The sequence below is a fragment of the Scylla paramamosain genome, unplaced genomic scaffold (assembly GCF_035594125.1).
Source record: "Scylla paramamosain isolate STU-SP2022 unplaced genomic scaffold, ASM3559412v1 Contig73, whole genome shotgun sequence".
Taxonomy (NCBI): Eukaryota; Metazoa; Arthropoda; class Malacostraca; order Decapoda; family Portunidae; genus Scylla; species Scylla paramamosain.
This window is the reverse complement of record NW_026973738.1, coordinates 370,237-390,326: the sequence shown is the minus strand read 5'-3', so window position 1 is coordinate 390,326 and position 20,090 is coordinate 370,237. Positions and strand designations below refer to the sequence as shown.

The window sequence follows — 20,090 nt, the reverse complement described above, 5'->3', positions numbered from 1 at the left end:
AGACAATGACATGATAAATATATGTACTGAGAAATGCATTTTTACATAGTCTAAGTTGTTCCTTTTATACTTCTTACATGAGTCAAATACAAGCTTTCCTGAATGAGAATGCACATGTGATTTGCACCCAGCCACAAAGTTTAATTTTATTAATTGTTCTAACTGGCAACTTCACACACCCAGTGAGATAGTTATAGCATTATTTTTCCACATCAAACATTTGACAGAGAGATGTGATAGATGGAAATGTTGAATGACAACTTCATATGTATATGTTTTATAGAAAATCCAAATTATATATTGTCCTTCATAATACCATCTTTATACATGCATGTTTCCATATAGCCCTTCTTTAATACTCTTAGAAGCAATATAATTGAAAGAAGTAGAACATACCTTTAAATACTGTTCCATGGTTTCAACAAGGCATGGATATTTCAGAATCCTTAGTCTTGTTAGTAGAAACCTGATGTTTAATTTGACTGGTTTTGGACTGAATAACATATATTATTCACTATAACCTCCACAGATGCAAAAACCTGTATCCAAGAAAAATTTCTATATTTCCAAAGAGTGGCCAATAGCTCAGTGCTGCAGCTTATACTTGCTCATCCTTCTTCACTGATATTGACAGAAGTAGCTTTTTTTTTTCTTTAAGACAGTGATGACCATGAAATGTCTGCCATGTTGTTATGAGCAATCTGATGACATTGCTGCTTCCTATGGCTGCTGTATCCAGCATTGCTTTTACTATTCTTTCACCAAGTATGTTGATTCATATGACATTCAGTGGATTAACCACTCTAGCTGGGTGCAACAAGAAAAAGAAAAATATATATTTACAGTAGCAAGTGAAGCCTACATATGATCTTTCCACTTTAGTTTTGGTTCATTGGTCAATGATCAGCATGATCATACCCATAGAAGATATACACAAATACAGTGCACCAATAAACAGGCTGCATAATAAGTTTACAAGGAAACAATCAAAGTAGTTATTGCAACATGTATCAAGTCATTAACTACAGTAACCCTTGGAAAATTTATGATTTATTGATTTTTTATGAACAATTTCTTATCATACATGGCTAGAAAAATCAGATTTATCATAATCATGCATGTCATATTCACATTTAATGTTTTTTTTTTTTTTTACTGGGGAAAACATTATTGAGCTGAACTTAGGTTGGGTTCTTATGAACCATGAATAGAGCATGCACTGCAATATAATATTAAATCATAGTGTGGTACAATTCTAAAGAAAATGAGAATATGGTTCATTATTATGCTATGCTTTTATATGATATGATGCAGCAGAAATGTAATGTTAGCCTTACTAAACAGTGGCATCAGCCACAGTTGTGGATATTTCTTTACTCTCCCACGGATCTTGGATGAAGTCAGTAGGATGGTAATAGCAATCATTTTACAATTAACTTGACCTGAAAATTTTTATCTGGAGACCCACAGCCATATTCTTAAGCACACCTTTCTCCTTTTAAAAGAAAAACCTGCTCACACTCACAAATATGGTTGATAGCTGTGAGGTTCTGTGTTTACACATTTTTATTCGAATATTGTGTTAAAGTGTGTTGGTGTGACACCTTGAAATATGAATTATGCAATGCCATTCCCTAAAAGAAATAGAAAGAGGGATAGCCAATTTAGTTTTTGATGACTCTTGATACTTCTCTGTTGAAACAGTTTCAAGTCTTACAAAGAAGAAAAAACAGGAACAGGAAAAAGAATTCCAGAGATACCAGCAAAAGAGAGAAAGAGTAAAAATATTGGTTAATTCTTGTATTAGAAATATAGACTGAATAAGGGTGAGAGGATGTAGCAAGCCTTGTGCAGCATAGCTGCAAGAGTGAAGAAGGTATGCAGTTGCACCAGGCAAATTTCTCTCCAACATGTTGGACATTTGGGTGATATCACAAACCCAACAAGATTGGCATCACGCAGGGACTAGACTGTTGTGTTGATGCCATATCATTCCAACAACAACAAACCCCTAGCTAGCATCTATTTAGCCACTTCACCATGAATAAGGATATTGAGATACTGGAAGATTGTTCTCCTTCATTGCACTTAATAAAAGATATGTTGCAACTGTAGAAGCTACAGAAGAGACAGTGGGTGCATCCTTGGTTAGAAAAAAGTCTATCTGTCTCCACTGGTTCATATTTGCCTGAGTTTCCTTGAATAACTCATGACAGTGATCCCATAGCATAAGATAATCCCTCACTAGCTGAATTAATTTGTGCTGAGCTTGCACACTCCAGCAAAACTTCAATGTACAATGTTCAATGTACAGGAAGGAGATAGTTAAGTATAACTAAAGAAGAGGGAGAGTTGTGTTGGAGGATGTTTGATGAAGAAACAAAGGTACAGTCAGGTCAATGCTAATGCAAGGATTTGGTTCTGCTACTGACCCACATCAGATGCGATTCACATTAGAGTTTTAATGATGAGAGCAATAGCACAAAATTATCATGGTTCTGACATGGCAGAGACAGGTCCCTCAAAAATTAAAATAGAATATATTCAACCTATAACATTTAAATTTTTTATGCATACTGTATAACTAAAGGTAATAAATACTTAGAAGTTCATAAAATATCGAAAGGATAATGAATAAAATTCTGTATAATACAGTAACAATCATCAAAAAACCATGCTGAGCCAATGTTTACATTCACAGCTAATAAAGGCTCAGTGTTGATATCACTGTGGATGGGGGTGGCAGCAGCAGCACCTGCAGCCTGTCCTTCTTCTCACTAAACATGCATCACTGTGTATGGCAGCAGCAGCAGCAGCAGCTTGCCCTTCTAACTAAACTCACATTATTGTGTATTGCAGCAGCAACTGCATCATCCCATCCTTCTCACTAAACCCACATCATTGTGTGTTGTGGCGGAGTTAGTAGCAGTGGCAGCGGCAACACTAACAACAGTGGCAGCTGCATCCATCCTTCTCACTAAACTAGCATCACTGAAGGTAGCAGGGATGATGGCAGTAGTAGCAGCAGTACACTCACTTCTCCCAATATCTCTGTGCAAGGCAAGGCAGAGCAATCCGTTTTTGAGTCAGTGTGGATATTAATTTGTGTCCACCAGGCTGGAGATTGGGTGCTGGCAGGTACTATGCTCTATCCTCAACAAATTGTTTCACCACCTAACAAACACACACATTCATGCCTGTCTGACCCTATATTTTCTTGATTGGAATACTTGCCTTGTATAGATTGTTATGTTCTCCCAAGTAGTAACCATCCTGGCCATCACACTGGACTACTCAGGCACTGAATGTCGCACAACAAATAGAAATAAATGGTGAGGCACAAAACAACATGCTAACCAACATTCTGTCTTTTGGGCCTCACAAAGGAGCTGAGTGCAGCTGTCCTGCCACAGTGTTGCCAAGGCATCATTGTTACCAACAGATCAGCAAACAGAGATTTGGGGCTACAAGTCAACTCAGTCTGAGCCATGAATTGAAAAATATGATTAATTAATTCACCCTCCACCCAGTGAATTAATTTACCACACAGACTATATATATATATATATATATATATATATATATATATATATATATATATATATATATATATATATATATATATATATATATATATATATATATATGAGACACCTAGAGCCAGAGTAACACAAGTGACACTCCGGCTGAAATGATCATTTTTATCGCGTTGTCTTCCCCCACCTTCCTACTGTGGCAGGAAGCAGAGTAAAAGTCAGAATGGACTCCACAATAGGGTAGAAAATCCACTCAAATGCAGTTATCTGTAGACCCTTTGTGTCGCTCTTGAAGCAAGGCAATGAGCAGCTGGTGCCAGAATGAAGTAACTCCTACCTAGCAGCCAGTAAGCCAATGACAGCACGCGCTGCACTTCATGTCACACTACTGACAGCAGCCTGCCTCCCCCACACCTCACACCCACAGACACTCATGCACCCTTCGCCAGCTCACCACCAATGAATGACGCTCTGCCTTTCTTTTATGCTAATACACAAGATTTCATCATTATGGCAGACAACAATATGCCCCCAGAGGAGCTAGAACCCTCTAGGGGAAGGAAAAGTGTGTGTAATCCTGCAGAGTGGAAGAAAAACTCAGCTAAAAGATGAGGGAATATGGGAGAAGCATAAGTGATCAGGTCTACAGGCCACCATGTACAGGCACAGATAATGGGGCCTCCCAGTGCTGATGGTTGCTATGATAAAATTACTTTACTGATAGCTACAGTCTTTCACAGGGAATTTTGGGCCATTGGTAATTTTGCACTATAGAATGCCTACATACAGAAGCTATTTTTCTACCGTTTATTATTCTCCCATGTTATTAGGTGGTCAGATTAGGAAGTATGTGCATAAGTGTCGCTTACGTTTTTGCTTAATAAAATTAGTACATCAATCAAGAATGGTTTCAGTGGTGGTAAATCTCAATAAACTACATGCTGTTGAAACAACTTGACAGGAACAGGAATAAACAATGCATGCATGTTTGATAAACAAAATATTGCAAGTATTGTTGTTGTTTTTCTCAACAAATAAACTGGATAAAAAAGCAGTCATCCATTAGCCTTTAAGAATGCTTTAATTTCACTAAATGCCCAGATATAGGCTGTAAACCACATGCAATAACAAACATTTTGAAGCCAAGCCCTACTTCCTATCTCAATTAATTGAGATAGGAATATTCAATTAATTGAGATAGGAGATATTGCATTCTGAATGTTGCAAAACTTTGATTGCTTTTTTCTCCATTTTCTATTTCTGGTGCTTGCATTACTCTGGCTCTAGGTGCCTCATATATATATATATATATATATATATATATATATATATATATATATATATATATATATATATATATATATATATATATATATATATATATATATATATATATATATATATATTATACAGACACTCGCCAACTTACAAAGATCCAGAAATACAAGCGAGGGGCCTGCCTCAGAGGAAATTCTGAGTCCTCTGTAGCATCATGATCAATATCAAGAGGCATCATGTTATTCATACTTAAGACCACACTGCTGCATCATGCCAAGTATGGGGACAAAACACACTTACAGTGGAACCTCAGTTACTGAACACCTCCCTTTTTTTAACAAATTGGTTTTCAAACAAAATTTTGAAGTCATTTTTGCTTCAGTTGCAGTACCATAATTCAATTCTAGAACAAAGTTACATGATTTCAAATATTAAAAGGCATAGCAAAAGCTGCTGTTTATTACTAATTTATAGTTTCTATAAATATTCACTTCATTTTTATATGTTTGGAGGAGAGAGAAAGAGTGTAAGACAGTAATTTAATCTTTGAAATAATCTTTAATCATTGAATTTGAATCTTTGAATGTTAGTGTGATCTCGTTGAAAAGCCTTGATGTAAATAGTTTTCGGTGTTTAGGAGTAATCCCGAGCCAAGTGTGGCTCTCTTGATGATCCCCCAATGCCATCACTACTGCACAACTGCATTTTTCCAGTACCTTTTCCCAGCAACAAGATGTTTAAGTGTTATGATCACATTCATTTTGGTGGTAAGTGGGTTGCTCCTCTCTTTGTCACTGTAAAGTTTCCCTTACTAGATCTATGACAAACAGAACACCTGCACGGTCTAATCAGTATCTTCTGATGAGTTTTGTCACTAAGTTCATTCAATGCATTCTTTCTGGATAAATAATTTGTGAGCTGATGTTATGCAGCAGCTATGTTGGCTGTGGGAGCATCTGTCATAAGCCACTAAGACAGGATAGACTGTTGTCTGGGAATGGATTAATCCACTACATTGATTCCTATGGGAAAAATAATTTTGGTTTTCAAACATTTATGATTTTGAATGGCATTCAGGAATTAATTCAGTTCGAGAACCGAGGTCTCGCTGTTTTCACACAGTTCTAAATATGACTAGACCACACCATGCTGCATCATACTGAATATGAGGACAAAGCATACACACATTGTGGTGGCACTGCACTACTGTGTCACATCAAATGTCAGGACAAAACACACATGGGGTGGCCACTGCTGCATCACACTGAATGTGAGGATGAAATGCACACTCATGTGGTGGCTGCACTGCTGTATCACACTGAATGTGAGGACAAAACACCTGCTCATGTGGCAGCTTCACCAGCCGCTGTGTCATTCTGAATGTGAGGACAGAACACACACACTTGTGTGACAGCTATACCACAGTGTCATGCCAAATGTGAGGACAAAATACTCATATAGTGCTAGGCTCTGCAGTCAACATAAGTAAGCATTTTTTAGTATTTTTAAATCCCAGAATTTTGCATTTCTCAAGTGTTTATGCACTAGAGAGGGGGAAAGAGAGGCTTTTGTCACATTATATTGCAAAAGCACACAAACAAATGAGAGATGTCACACCACTATAGTGCCACTGCATCAACCACAGACTTTTGTGTCATGCTGCACTGTTGCACCACTGTGTCATACCAGATGTGAGAACAAAACACAGATTCACACAGTTCTAGATGCTGTGGTATTGTACTGCAGCATTGCTGTTTCACGCCATATGTGAGAACAAAACACATATTCACACAGCTCTAGATGCCATGGTATTGTACTGCAGCATCGCTGTGACACACCATATGTGAGAACGAAACACATATTCACACAGTTCTAGATGCTGTGGTATTGTAATGCAGCATCACTGTATCACACCATATGTGAGAACAAAACATATATTCACACAGTTCTAGATACCATGGTATTGTACTGCTGTACTGTTGTGTCACACCATATGTGAGGACAGTACCATTCCACTGCACCTCTGCATCATGCTGAATGTGAGAACAAAACACATTCAAAAAGTTCTAGTTACCATGGCACTGGACTGCCACACTGCTGTGTCATGCTGGATGTGAGAACAAAACACACTTACACACTTCTTATGGTCCATGGTGCTGCATGACTGTATTGCTGCATCATGCCATAAGTAAAGACAAAATACACTCACATGGCTCTAGGCCATGTGGCTGGAATGAATAAGCATTTTTCAGTGTTGTCAATACCCATATTTTTGTGATACTTGAATTAAGCAGTATGCATCAGGAAGAAAGCAAGCATGAAACTCTAGAGGGTACTGTATGATAATATCTCTGTATGTCTGGATAGGGATTACCTCAGGTTCTCTCCAGAGAAGCTCAGCATTGAAGAAAATAAAACTTCATGTGTCCATGGTATAGGAGAAATTGAAACATTAAAAATTTATTTAAATGATGGGAGGAAGCTGTGTATTAGCAAAACCCCCAAATTATCTTTGGGTCTGATGATCCTTATGGTCCCAACATCTGAGGGACTCTATTATGATCAGTAGATTTTATCTTGTCATGAGATAAATGTTTCAGTATTTCTATGGAGTGTCTAGATGGGGACATTGCAATATTTTTATCAAAGGAATCAATAAACAATCAATAAGCTCTCCCCAGTCCTGGTGGACTTCCCACTGCATGAAATGTTTTATTACACAGTAGAATACTGTATGAGGTCCTTTGTTTGAAATTGGTATACTGTCAGTGAAACTGAACTCATGAAAAGTAACTCCACTTCAAGAATGAATTTTTATCTTGTTAAATATTGTGACTGATAAACCTGTTCTGCTTACTTACCATTCATACCATACTTACCATACCATACCATCCATACCATATTCATAACAGTAATGTAAATATCTAAACAAAATTTATCATAAGTGTTCATCCATTTAGATCCCCCTTTGCATAATAATTCCAATTTTTAGTTTCAGTCTGTTTCTGACTGTTTTCATTCATAGGGGAAACGCATAAGCTTGATATGTTGCAGCCACTAAAAATTACTATAAAACAATCATGTCACATATAGTGTTGAGTGTAAATAAAAATGAGGTGATGAATATTATCTTGCTCTCTATGACATCACATACATTGCTTATGAGCCACCTACAATGGGACTCATTTCAGTCTTCATTCAACCTTGTGTCTAGTAACCATAATGGATGTAAAGCTGACAAAGATATTTTGTTATGGATAGTGAACAAGCAGTCACTAGCATAATAGAAAGAATGGCAAATGCTAATCATGCTCTTGTTACATCAGTGCTGTTGATAAAAGGGGCCACTGAGCTACTATCAGAAGTTGCTATGCATCACTGTAGCATGGAGATAAATCAGTAATAAAAAGGTATATTTCATGTAAAATGCCACCCACTTGATATATTTACATACTGGCAACTGTCAACAAAGCTGCCACACCTTTTACCCTTGGTCTCAGGTTTGATAACCTAACATAGTGTATTATGTGGATGTTAGAATTACTTACTTGATGCTTACTTTCAGTGAAAGTTGCAGCTTACAGAGTTTGTGCTTGAGGAAATTAAATTCATGAGCTCACTAAGTTAGCTTTCACTCATACTTGATAAAAAAAAAAGTAGCTACAGCATTGGTAAAACATTTCTTTTTCATGAATAACAGTCTAAGGAATATGGCTGTATTTTTAATATAATACTGCTTTTTAAGAATTATGGGTAGTGTAAAGATAGTAAAAACTAAAATATGTTGTCTGAGATATTGAGATCTCTGGAACTCAGTCTCAGATTTTTAAGGAACTACTGTACAATATCTTTTATTGGTTAGTAATATATGCTCTAATCAGTATATTCAGTACTGTTCTCTCATGATTAAGCTATATTATTTGTATAAACTTAATCAACTGTGTCATCCAGCATCCCTGTCAAACTTCAAATCAAACCTGAACTCACTACCTGTCAACATCCCTGACCTACAAAACATTGCTTCTGTAACTATTAGCAAATACCATCATATACTAACATTTTATTTCATATTATGAATTACTTGTGTAGTATAATTTACTAACCATAAGGATGCAGAACACATGTGTATGTTTATAGGCAGCTTAGATGACAATGGTATCTGAATGAACATTAGAATATTGAAAAAGTGCACAAAACAATTTCCTCTGCATGATTAAACTGATGAATGAATGTGAATAGTAGTCACATTAGCTGTTGATGTACGTCAGAAATTTGGAGGATTCTCCAAGTTGATTTTTTTTCCACAAGGAAGAGAACATAATAAATAAGCCTTGCTAATTGCATTTGTCCCATGAATGGAAAGGACAGTATGGCTAAAAGCTCCACCACCTATAAGAAAAGTGGTAGATGGCCATATCCATCTGAAAGTAAGGATCATAAGCCTTTTGGTTATAAGTTAGAAGGCTGTCATAGTTCTTAGACTTGCTAAGATGACTGGTATGGTCTCAGTGCCACTTCCTATTGCATGGATGTCAGTCAGTATCTACTCAGTTATAGCTACTGCAGCATAGAGAGATGTGGCTCTAGCATTACTCAGAATTTGTACTTGACATACTGTTTAAAAAAGAAGAGAAAAGTGTAATTGTAAAAGCAATTCCAGATATAAATGGGGGCTAGTTCAGGAGTTAGAGGTGTGTGGATGTACGCTTTGTGAAAATCATAATGAATAAATGGGTCTTATTCATGGAAAACTGGTATGGGCCTTTGAAAGGGAGAGAAGTATGTTCAAATAAACTTTAATTGTTGATAGCAAAAAAAAATGAGAAAATAAAATAAAAACTGTACTTCAAGTGAGAAGGATAAATGCTCAAATTATTATTTGAAAAGTTAAACTTGGGCAAAATAATTCTGATACTTGTATGCATATGCCTTGCTGATAACACACGGCCTAACTAAGATTATGAGTTTTTTGATGAGATGATATTTCTGTTTATTAGTGTAGGCTAAATGAGTAGTACTCTTATGCTTCTCAGTAAAATATATATATATATATATATATATATATATATATATATATATATATATATATATATATATATATATATATATATATGGTTATGTATGTAGATGTGCATTGGTATACAGTGATTTACATGGTAGCTGTGAATGTTGTGGATGCAGTGTATGACATACAGACTTAAGTTTGTTGGTGCTCTAAGGCCCACAGTGTACACCATATTTGTTAAGAAAGCAATTAGCATGTAGAATGATAGGTAGTACACAACTAGACAAGGGGTATAGCATAAAGTTTGTCAGAAGTTTACATGTGAATTGAAGTGGAGAGAACACTTCATACCATAGGGTACTGATTATAATGTGGTACTGTAAACATATAAAGTAATGACAAGCATATTGAAAGTGAAGAGGAAGATGATTTAAGTGAAGAGTTCACAAGAGGAGTAGAAAGTAACACTTGTAGAAATGGTTGTATACAGGACTGATAAGTTTAAAGAAAAGGATTTCTTGATTGTGCAAAAATAGAAAAAAAAATGTTAGGCTGTACTGTGGAACACACTGAAGTCATCCATTTGTGGATCTATGTGTCAAAAAATAAAAGAAATTATCTAATGCAATGGAGAATCATGAAAGGGTAGAGTTCAAGCCAACTAGTCAAAGAGTGACAGTGAATAGGCTCAGAGAAGGATGATGCACTCAAGACTGGTAACTAGATGCCCTAAATGTCTAAAAAATTATTTATGACAAATGACTGAATAGGATTAGGAAGAGTGTGAATTGTTTGCACTGCAGTTTGCCTGCACTGTATGGAAAAGCATAGCTGATGAAATCATGATTACATATACAGCTTTTTTAGAAGAATTCTTGGGCATGTATATATGTATGTACACCCACCAGTACACCCAATACACACACATACACACGGCGGAGGTGGAGCTGACAGGACATGTTTTCTAGTGCTCTGCATATACAAGGAAGTAATAACACAAATCACTCATGGTGGAACAAGATATGTTATGAAGACACAGGAATACCTAGGTGGTAAATAGGGAGGGGAGAAACAGTACCATCCCGTCTCTAGGAAAGTTTGGTTTGGTTTGTTTACATTTTGGACAAACATGGTGGAAGGCACCACCCCAAAAGAAAGAGGTTCACTTGAAGGTTTTACTGGAGAAGAAAGAGAACTAAATTATAGACTGCAGTGTAGAAAAATTTTGCATATGGAAGAAATAATGGACAAGTTATTGGAGAGAATAAAAACATTGGAGGCACACCAGAAGAAGACAGGTAATGAATTGGTGACTATTACAGCAAAGTTGATTGAGATGGAAGATAAAAATGAGAAGTTAAAGGTGGAAAATGACTGTTTAAAGAAACAAATAAAGGAAAAAGTAGAAACTGTTCAGAGAGGAAATGAGGAAATGAAGGGAAGTGTAAAAGGATGTGGAAATGAGACAAAATAAATGGTTAAATGAATATAAATTTGAAGAAGAATCACTAAAGAAAATAATACAACAACAAGAAAATGAGAAACAAAACCTGAGACAAAAAGTGGTAAATGTTAATAAAGAAGAGAAAAGTTAGTGAGAGACACTGTAGAAAAATATAAATAAGTAATTGTATTTGGTTTAAAGGAAGAGAAAATAGTAGGTAAGCAGAATTCAAAGAGAGGAAAAGGAAAAGAAAATGTTGAATAAGTTACTGAAGAAAGTGATGGCTGAAGACAGTCAGGTAGTAAACCAAATGGAAAAGTTCCATAGAATTAGGAAATATGAAGAAAAAAAATGAGACCCATAAGAATAAGGTTTGCAACACAGGTACAAGTAGAAGTAATTAATGGGTCTTGGAGGTTGTCTGGAGATGAAGAATATAAGAATCTGTGGATAAACAGGGATATGGATGAGACTGAAAGATTGAAGCAAAAGGAGCTAGTAAATGAGGCTAAACAAAAAAAAGGAACAACGAACAGAGAAGAAAAAAATTTCTGGAGAGTAAGAGATATAAGAATAGAGAAATGGTACATCAGACAGTAAGGTATGTTATACTAATGTAAATGGATTAATGTCAACTAAAATGGAATTAAGTGAGTTAAGGTAAACATATCACGCAGGGATGCCACAGAATGCCTGACTTCTGATGTTTCTAAAATTTCTGATTGGGGCAGAGCAAACTTGGTATTGTTCAATGCCTCAAAAACTCAATTCCTCCATCTATCAACTCGACACAACCTTCCAGACAACAATCCCCTCTTCTTCAATGACACTCAACTGTCCCCCTCTTCTACACTGAACATCCCCGGTCTGTCCTTTACTTATAATCTGAACTGGAAACTTCACATCTCATCTCTAGCTAAAACAGCTTCTATGAAGTTAGGTGTTCTGAGATGTCTCCACCAGTTTTTCTCACCCCCCCCAGCTGCTAACTCTGTACAAGGGCCCTATCCGTCCATGTATGGAGTATGCTTCACATGTCTGGGGGGGTTCCACTCATACTGCTCTTCTAGACAGGATGGAATCAAAAGCTTTTCGTCTCATCAACTCCTCTCCTCTAACTGACTGTCTTCAGCCTCTCTCCCACCGCCGCAATGTTGCATATCTAGCTGTCTTCTACCGCTATTTTCATGCTAACTGCTCTTCTGATCTTGCTAACTGCACGCCTCCCCTCCTTCCGTGGCCTCGCTGCACAAGACTTTCTTCTTTCTCTCACCCCTATTCTGTCCACCTCTCTAACGCAAGAGTTAACCAGTATTCTCAATCATTCATCCCTTTCCTTGGTAAACTCTGGAACTCCCTGCCTGCTTCTGTATTTCCACCTTCCTATGACTTGAATTCCTTCAAGAGGGAGGTTTCAAGACACTTATCCACTAATTTTTGACCACTGCTTTGACCCTTTTATGGGACTGGCATTTCAGTGGGCATTTTTTTTTATTAGATTTTTGTTGCCCTTGGCCAGTATCCTTCCTACATAAAAAAAATAAAAAAAAAAGCAAAACTGCACTAGATGTTGTATTATGTGAGACAAAATGAAAAAATGAATGGGGAACTCCTGACATTGGTGATGATAAATATGATTTATGGATGAAAAATAGAAGTGACAAGGGAGGAGGTGGAGTGACAATTCTGACTAAAAAATGTGACAAAGTGGAGAAGGTAATAAAAAGTGAAGACAAGTCTGAAATTCTACAAATGATGATTAGAAGTGAAAATGGAAGGATAATGAATTATGTAGGAGTGTATGTGCCACTTATGACCAATGCTTGGTGAAAAGAAGAGCATAAAGAGATGTTGGTAGATGTGCTAAAAGGTCTTGAAAAGATAGTGATGGAAAGTAATCATATAGTTATTGTTGGTGATTTTAATTGTAAGGAGATAAATTGGGAGACATTGACAACTACTGGAAGTGAGAGATCATGGAGTAATAGACTATTGAACTGGGTAGTGGAAAACTTGATGACTCAGTGGGTTGATTGTGATACCAGATTTAGTAGAAGAGATAAACCATCAAGACTTGATTTAGTATTTACCAAGGACATGGAAATTATTGAAACAATACACTATGAAACCCCTCTTGGTAAAAGTGATCATGTGTTCATGGAATCTAATTTGAAAAATGAAAATGTAATCATTGATGAAAATTACAAGGTAAAAAAATTTAAATATAGTAAAGCTGACTTTGGAAAAATTAAGAAAGTACTTTGTTGCGGTGGACTGGAAAGACTTTGAAGATGCAGAAGATGTTTGGGAAAAATGGGATGAATTGATGAGGATATATAATTCTGCTGTGGTGAAATTTGTACCTAAAAAGAGGAACGAGATGTAGAAAGGGTAAAGAATGGTTCAATACAAAATGCAAAGACTAGAAATCATAAATTAAATGTTTGGAATAAATGGAAGAAGAGGAAAACTGAGAGCAGATGGGAAGAATATATTGATGCTAGAAACAAGTACATTGAGATAATAAGAATGGAGAGAAGAAAGTATGATAGAGATATAATAGATAAGTGTATAAATGAACCCAAACTATTCTTTAGACATATTAATGAGAAGATGAAGCAGAAGGAAGGTGTATCAAGATTGGAAGTTGAAGGAAAAATCTATGATGATGCACAGGACATGGCAGAGGTTATGAACAATAGTTTCAGATTGGTATTTACTGTGGAAAGGAGAGTTTGATGCTGGAAGGGATAAGTTGGTGAGGAATATACTAAGTACAGTCCCAGTCAGTTATGAAGAAATACTTAAGATGATGGAAGAACTTGAAATAAATAAAGCAACTGGTCCAGGTGGAGTATCAAACTGGATATCAAAGGAATGTAGAGAACAACTGGCTGATAAAATTCACAGTCTAGTGGTGACCTCACTATCACAGGGAAGAGTACCAAAAGATTGGAAGAGACCAAATATTACATCAATATACAAAGGAGGAAATAAGGAAAATCCACTAAATTATAGATCAGTGTCCTTGACTAGTGTTGTAGGAAAATTATGTGAAAGAACAATAAAGACGGATGGAACACTTGGAAAGAGATAAAATTGTCAATTTGGTTTTAGGAGGGGAAGATCATGCTCCATGAACTTATTGTCCTTTTATTCAAGGGTAGTCGATATTACGCAGGAGAGAGACAAATGGGTGGATGGTGTCCACTTAGACTTGAAGAAGGCATTTGACAAAGTACCACACTGAAGATTGCTACGGAAGATTAAAAATTATGGAAAAAATGGAGGAAGACTGCTGGAGTGGATGGAGGATTATCTGGATGATAGAGAGATGAGAACTGTAATACAAGACCAAAATTCATCTTGGCTGAAAGTAACTAGTGGTGTCCCATAGGGGTCAGTGTTGGGACAGATAATGTTTGTAATATATGTGAACGACATCAATGAAGAAATAGATAGTTATATCAACTTATTTGCGGATGATGCTAAGCTGATGAGAAGGGTAGAAAATGTAAATGACTACATGGTACTGCAAGATGATTTCAATAAGATAGATAGATGGAGTAAATCTTGGCAAATGGAATTCAATTTAAGTAAATGTAAAGTGATGGAGTTTGATAAGAGTAAGAAAAGAATACAATATCATTATGAGATGGAAGGTGTGAAGTTAAAGAAGTCAAAAAAGGAAGTGGATTTGAGAGTAACAGTTACTGAAAATTTGACTCCAGACAGAAATATTGATAAAATTACTGGAGAGACAATGAATTTGTTAAAAAGAGTAAAAATGGCATTCTCATATTTGGATGAAGGAATGATAAAAAGTTGTTGAGTTCCATGATAAGGCCAAGATTGGAATATGTGGCAGTGGTGTGGTCTCATACAAAAAGGAATATTGTAAAATTAGAAAGAGTACAAAGAGCAGTCACTAAGATGGTTCCAGAGTTGAGCAAGTCACCCTATGAAGAGAGATTAAAAATGCTGGAAATTCCTACCCTTGAAAATAGGAGAGAGAGAGAGAGGAGATTTAATAAACACCTATAGAATGATAAATGGTATGGAAAATGTGGACAAAAAAAAATGTTTTATAAATTTAGACACAGACTACAGAGGGACACAATAAGAAGCTGAAGAAAGTTGACTGTAGAAAAGACATCAAGAGGTGTAGTGAACAAATGGAATGAACTCAGTGAAGATGTTGTCAATGCTGTAACTATCCATGCTTTTAAGACCAAACTGGATAGATATAGAGACAGGATACTATGAGATTACTCCCCTCCCGTAAACCACAACTAGGTAAATACAACTAGGTAAACACACACACACACACACACACACACACACACAACCTTAGACATGAGGAAGAAGGAAAGAGACTTAATTGTATTGTTCAGTATGATGAAAGGAGTGGAACAAATAGAGAGAAGACATAGTGTGGAATGAAAAAGACACAGGTAGATATGGAAGAAAGGTAGAAAGGATAATTTATAGGAGAGATATTAAGAAGCATAGAAGTACAGAAGCACAGAAATATAGAAGCCCGGAATGATTTAGATGAGAAAATAGTCCATACAAGGAACATTCATGAACAAGGAAAAATTGGATAATATTAGATATGGAGACAGTACATTATAAGCATAGTTCTTTTTCTGTATATCACAACTAAGTCAATATACACACATGGAAGAGAGAGAGAGAGAGAGAGAGAGAGAGAGAGAGAGAGAGAGAGAGAGAGAGAGAGAGAGAGAGAGAGAGAGAGAGAGAGAGAGAGAGAGAGTATGAGGTGAAGAAAGTTTATTGCCCTAACATGGTAGAGATTGGCTGAATGGTGTGACTCTTGGTGAATTTCAGATAGCAACTGCTTCTCATTTTTATATAGGTTAATTGACAGATGTTGATTATAAACCAGAGGAAAGCTTGCATTTATTTTACTTCATTTGCCTTCATTTTACTATTTACATTAAAAATGTTCTTTACTAAATTTTAAAAATTTCTTTGTCCATTCATATTTTTCATGCCTATACCAGTTTTTATTTGTATACAAGATGCTTAACTGCTCACCCAAGTTTAACTTTGAGACCTGTTATTTGCAGGCATTTGCATGGTTCAGTGACCTTTTAGTGGAGCATGCAGAGATCTTCTGGTCCCTGTTTGCTGTGGACATGGATCAAGTATTAGCAGAACAACCCCCTGATACCTGGGACTCCTTCCCACTCTTCCAGATACTAAATGACTACCTAAGAACAGATGGTAAGTTTTCCTGTGTTTGGACTCAGATTAAAGGAAACTTGATAGAATCAATCTTGAGTATTATGAGTGCAAAATAATGGTGAGTAGAAAATGATTATAACATTATCAAGTGCATCTAAAGTTATAATATACATAGTGTATCTTAGTAGTCTGAAGGATACAGTTTTTTTCCTAGATATTAAATATCTCTGGTTGATGTCCATTGCAATCTTTGCACTTGGAATAACTCCAATGAAGGAAAAGGAATGGATGATGGGGGAAAGAGAGAGAGAGAGACGATTAGCACGTGGAAACACGTGTGCCTTGGAGCTCCTCACTTTCCACATTTTTTCTGCTTGCTACACCCACTTATTATCCAAGAACCATTAAGGGCTGCCCCGGGTATGTCTCCGCCATAAGATCCATACAAGAACCAGTACATAGAAGGATGTGAAGGAAGAATAAGCCAGCAAAACAAGTCCCCTGCCTCCGCCGCTGGACTGTTCCAACAATATTTGCCAAACGTAAACAAACCCCAGCTCGTCGCAGATTCGCCCCTGTACCTGTTTACTCCATTATACCTGCACGTAGTCTACTACTTGGATTCTCGCAAGCTAAATGGTGCAAACAAGGAGTGCAGCAGGGTCTGACGTAGCAGCTGTAGTATCTACTCCAGTTGGACAGAAGCAGGGGACAGCCATAGCCGAGATGGTCAAGACACCAACTCAAGCCATGGGACAAGCACCCACAACAAACATCCTTGACTTCATCTCCAGTGACATTGCTCGTCTGTCCAAAGAAGGTAAAGTGATAGTGAACACAATAGTGAAAGCTCTGTCTATTCTTTCCAAGGAAAAAGATGAAAAAATTGAAAAGTTGCAGGACAAAGTGACCTCACTTGAGGATACAGTCAGTAAACTTGAAAATCAACTAGATGATGTAGAACAATATGAAAGAAGAGATACTATAATAATTAGTGGTCCTGCATTGCCCAGAGAACAAAACCATGAAAACTCAACTGACCTTGTTGTGAATTCAGTTAAAGATAATCTGCACATCAATTTAAGTCATGCTGACATCAATGTTGCTCACAGGTTAGGTTCAAAAAGTCAAAACAAAGAGAGACCAATAATTGTAAAGCTGCTAAATAGATCAAAGAAGGCAGAAATAATGGATGCCTGTGTAAAAGTTAAACCTAGCCTCTATATTAATGAAAGTCTCACTCCAAAACGACGCAATATCTTCAATACAGTTTGGGGTATCAGGAAAAAAAACAAGGAGCTTTTCCAACAGTGCTACACAAGGGATGGAAAGATCTTTGTTAAATTAAAAACATCTAGTCAAAAACACATGATAACCACTGAACAGTCTTTGAACATTTTCCTAGATAAATATCCTGTTCTGACCCAGTCTTAAATGTGCTCTCAACTCAACATGATGCAATATTTCCTGCCAAACATTCTAGATATCTTTATGTCTATTTAATTTATATATATATATATATATATATATATATATATATATATATATATATATATAATGTATTCATTATCCTTTCCTGTGTATATATTTTATATGTCATATCCTATGCATGTCTCCAACTTATTATTATTCATCTTAATTTTTTCTAGATTTCATCATATGAAACTTTCTTTTATCATCTACTACTTTGCCTATTTATCTATTACTTTGCCAATATCTTGGGTATGAAGCTTTATTCAATCATCTTTACTTTGCCAATATCTTGAACATTTATAGTTTTATCAACTTAATCCTTTTGATCACCAAATTCTGCAAACATTTTGCAATCTACCTTCCACCCTTCTTATGACATACCTGGTAAGCCTTCCAATTTCTTTTTATTTAATTTTTATTTTTATTTTTTATTATGTATTTCCTTATTCTTTGATTATTCTTCTCTATCTCTACTTATCATATCCTTCCTTTCCTCTCCCTTAAACTTTTCCAAATCCCTTCCACTCCCTCCTCCCTCTCTGCTACCCATACTTGCCCCCTTTTCTACTAGCCTTTCTTAAATTCCCCTTTCTATATCATGAACTTTACTAGTGAGAATCTCCTCAATACACTTTTCAACGACTTAGAAGACAACAATGAATCTGATAGCATCGGCATAGAAATAATAAATTCCATGTACTTATCTCTTGAGTTAAGATGATATCTGTAATTATCATGACCTTACCTCATACATGAATGTTATACCAAGAAGTAGCGCTGACTATATTAATATTCTCCATATAAATGCCCGCTCACTAAACAAAAATTATGACCAAGTAATCTCTCTTATCAAATCTCTTCCCAAACTCCCTGATATCTTATGTATAAGTGAAACCTGGCTCAATGCAAATAATGTTCACCTTCACGAAATTGATGGCTATAAGTCATATCATGTTCACAGGCCTTTATACTCTCCAGGTGGGGGTGTTGCAATTTATGTAAATATTGACCTACAAAGTGAAATTATTAAGGATTTTTGCATGTGTGATGAAAATGCTGAACTATGTAGTGTGAAAATTATTCTACCTACTACCTGCTACTCTGTTTCTTGTATTTACAGACCAAATAGTAAACATGCTAAAGTAAATGAATTTAATGCATATATTGATAATCTTCTTTCAAATAACTTTTTCACAAACAACAGGAATATACTCATAGGTGACTTCAATATAAACCTTCTTGAACATGTATCACACCCTCCTACTAACTCTTTCATTACAACTATGCAATCAAACAATTACTTCCCACATATATCTCGACCAACAAGATTTTCAGACATAAATACAACTGCAGCCCCATCTTTATTGGATCACGTCTGGACAAACTTCAATGAACCAGTCTCTTCTGGAATTTTCCACTTTCCTATCAGTGACCACCTTCCAGTGTTTATCAATATTCCAGTCTCTGATAAAGTGTGCAATATTCACCACAAAGTTGATTTTAGGCTACAAAATAGAGTAAATCGGTTGAAATTCACACAGACCCTATCAAATACAGACTGGAATCTCTACCTCACTAGCAGTGACACAAACACAAACTGCGACATATTTCTGGATAAATTATATAAAATATACTATTCCTGCTTCCCCAAAATAACCAAAACTATCACATCCAAAAGACTGAGTAAGCCTTGGTTAACACAGGGGTTAATAAATTCAACAAAACATAAATATCAGCTGTACAAACTATACAAACTAGGGTCAATTACAATGGACCACTACAAACATTACAGAAATTATCTAAATAACTTAATAAAACGCAAAAAATCTGAATATTACCTACAAAGGTTTGAAAATTTTAGACTTAACACAAAAAAAGTTTGGGAACTAATTACCGAAATAGAAAACATTAATAATAATAACAAGACGGTCTCCCACACACTACACTATAATGACACAGTCCTGCACACTCCACATGAAATTTCAAATGCATTCAACACCTATTTTTCACAAATTGCACCTCAACTTAGCTCCCAGCTTCCTAGAGCTCAAAACTCACACATTTCTTATCTCAGAGGTAATTTCCTAAATTCCATGAATATTCCCATAGTGACAGGAAATGACATAGTAAAAGCTATTTCTGC

General features: G+C 36.0%; 1 protein-coding gene across 3 annotated transcripts in view; it reads left to right on the top strand.

Annotated features, from left to right (window-relative positions):
- Positions 1-20,090, top strand: part of LOC135098682 (calcium-dependent secretion activator-like) — a 56,793-nt gene that overhangs the window by 22,918 nt on the left and 13,785 nt on the right. For 2 of the 3 annotated variants that reach the window (XM_064001081.1, XM_064001079.1), the window contains exon 2: positions 16,357-16,513. In XM_064001081.1, coding sequence (XP_063857151.1) covers positions 16,426-16,513 — 88 coding nt within the window. In that variant the 5' untranslated portion in view covers positions 16,357-16,425. Of the gene's footprint in view, positions 1-10,669; positions 11,118-16,356; positions 16,514-20,090 lie in introns of those variants that run through there. The other variant, XM_064001080.1, reaches the window with a different exon arrangement.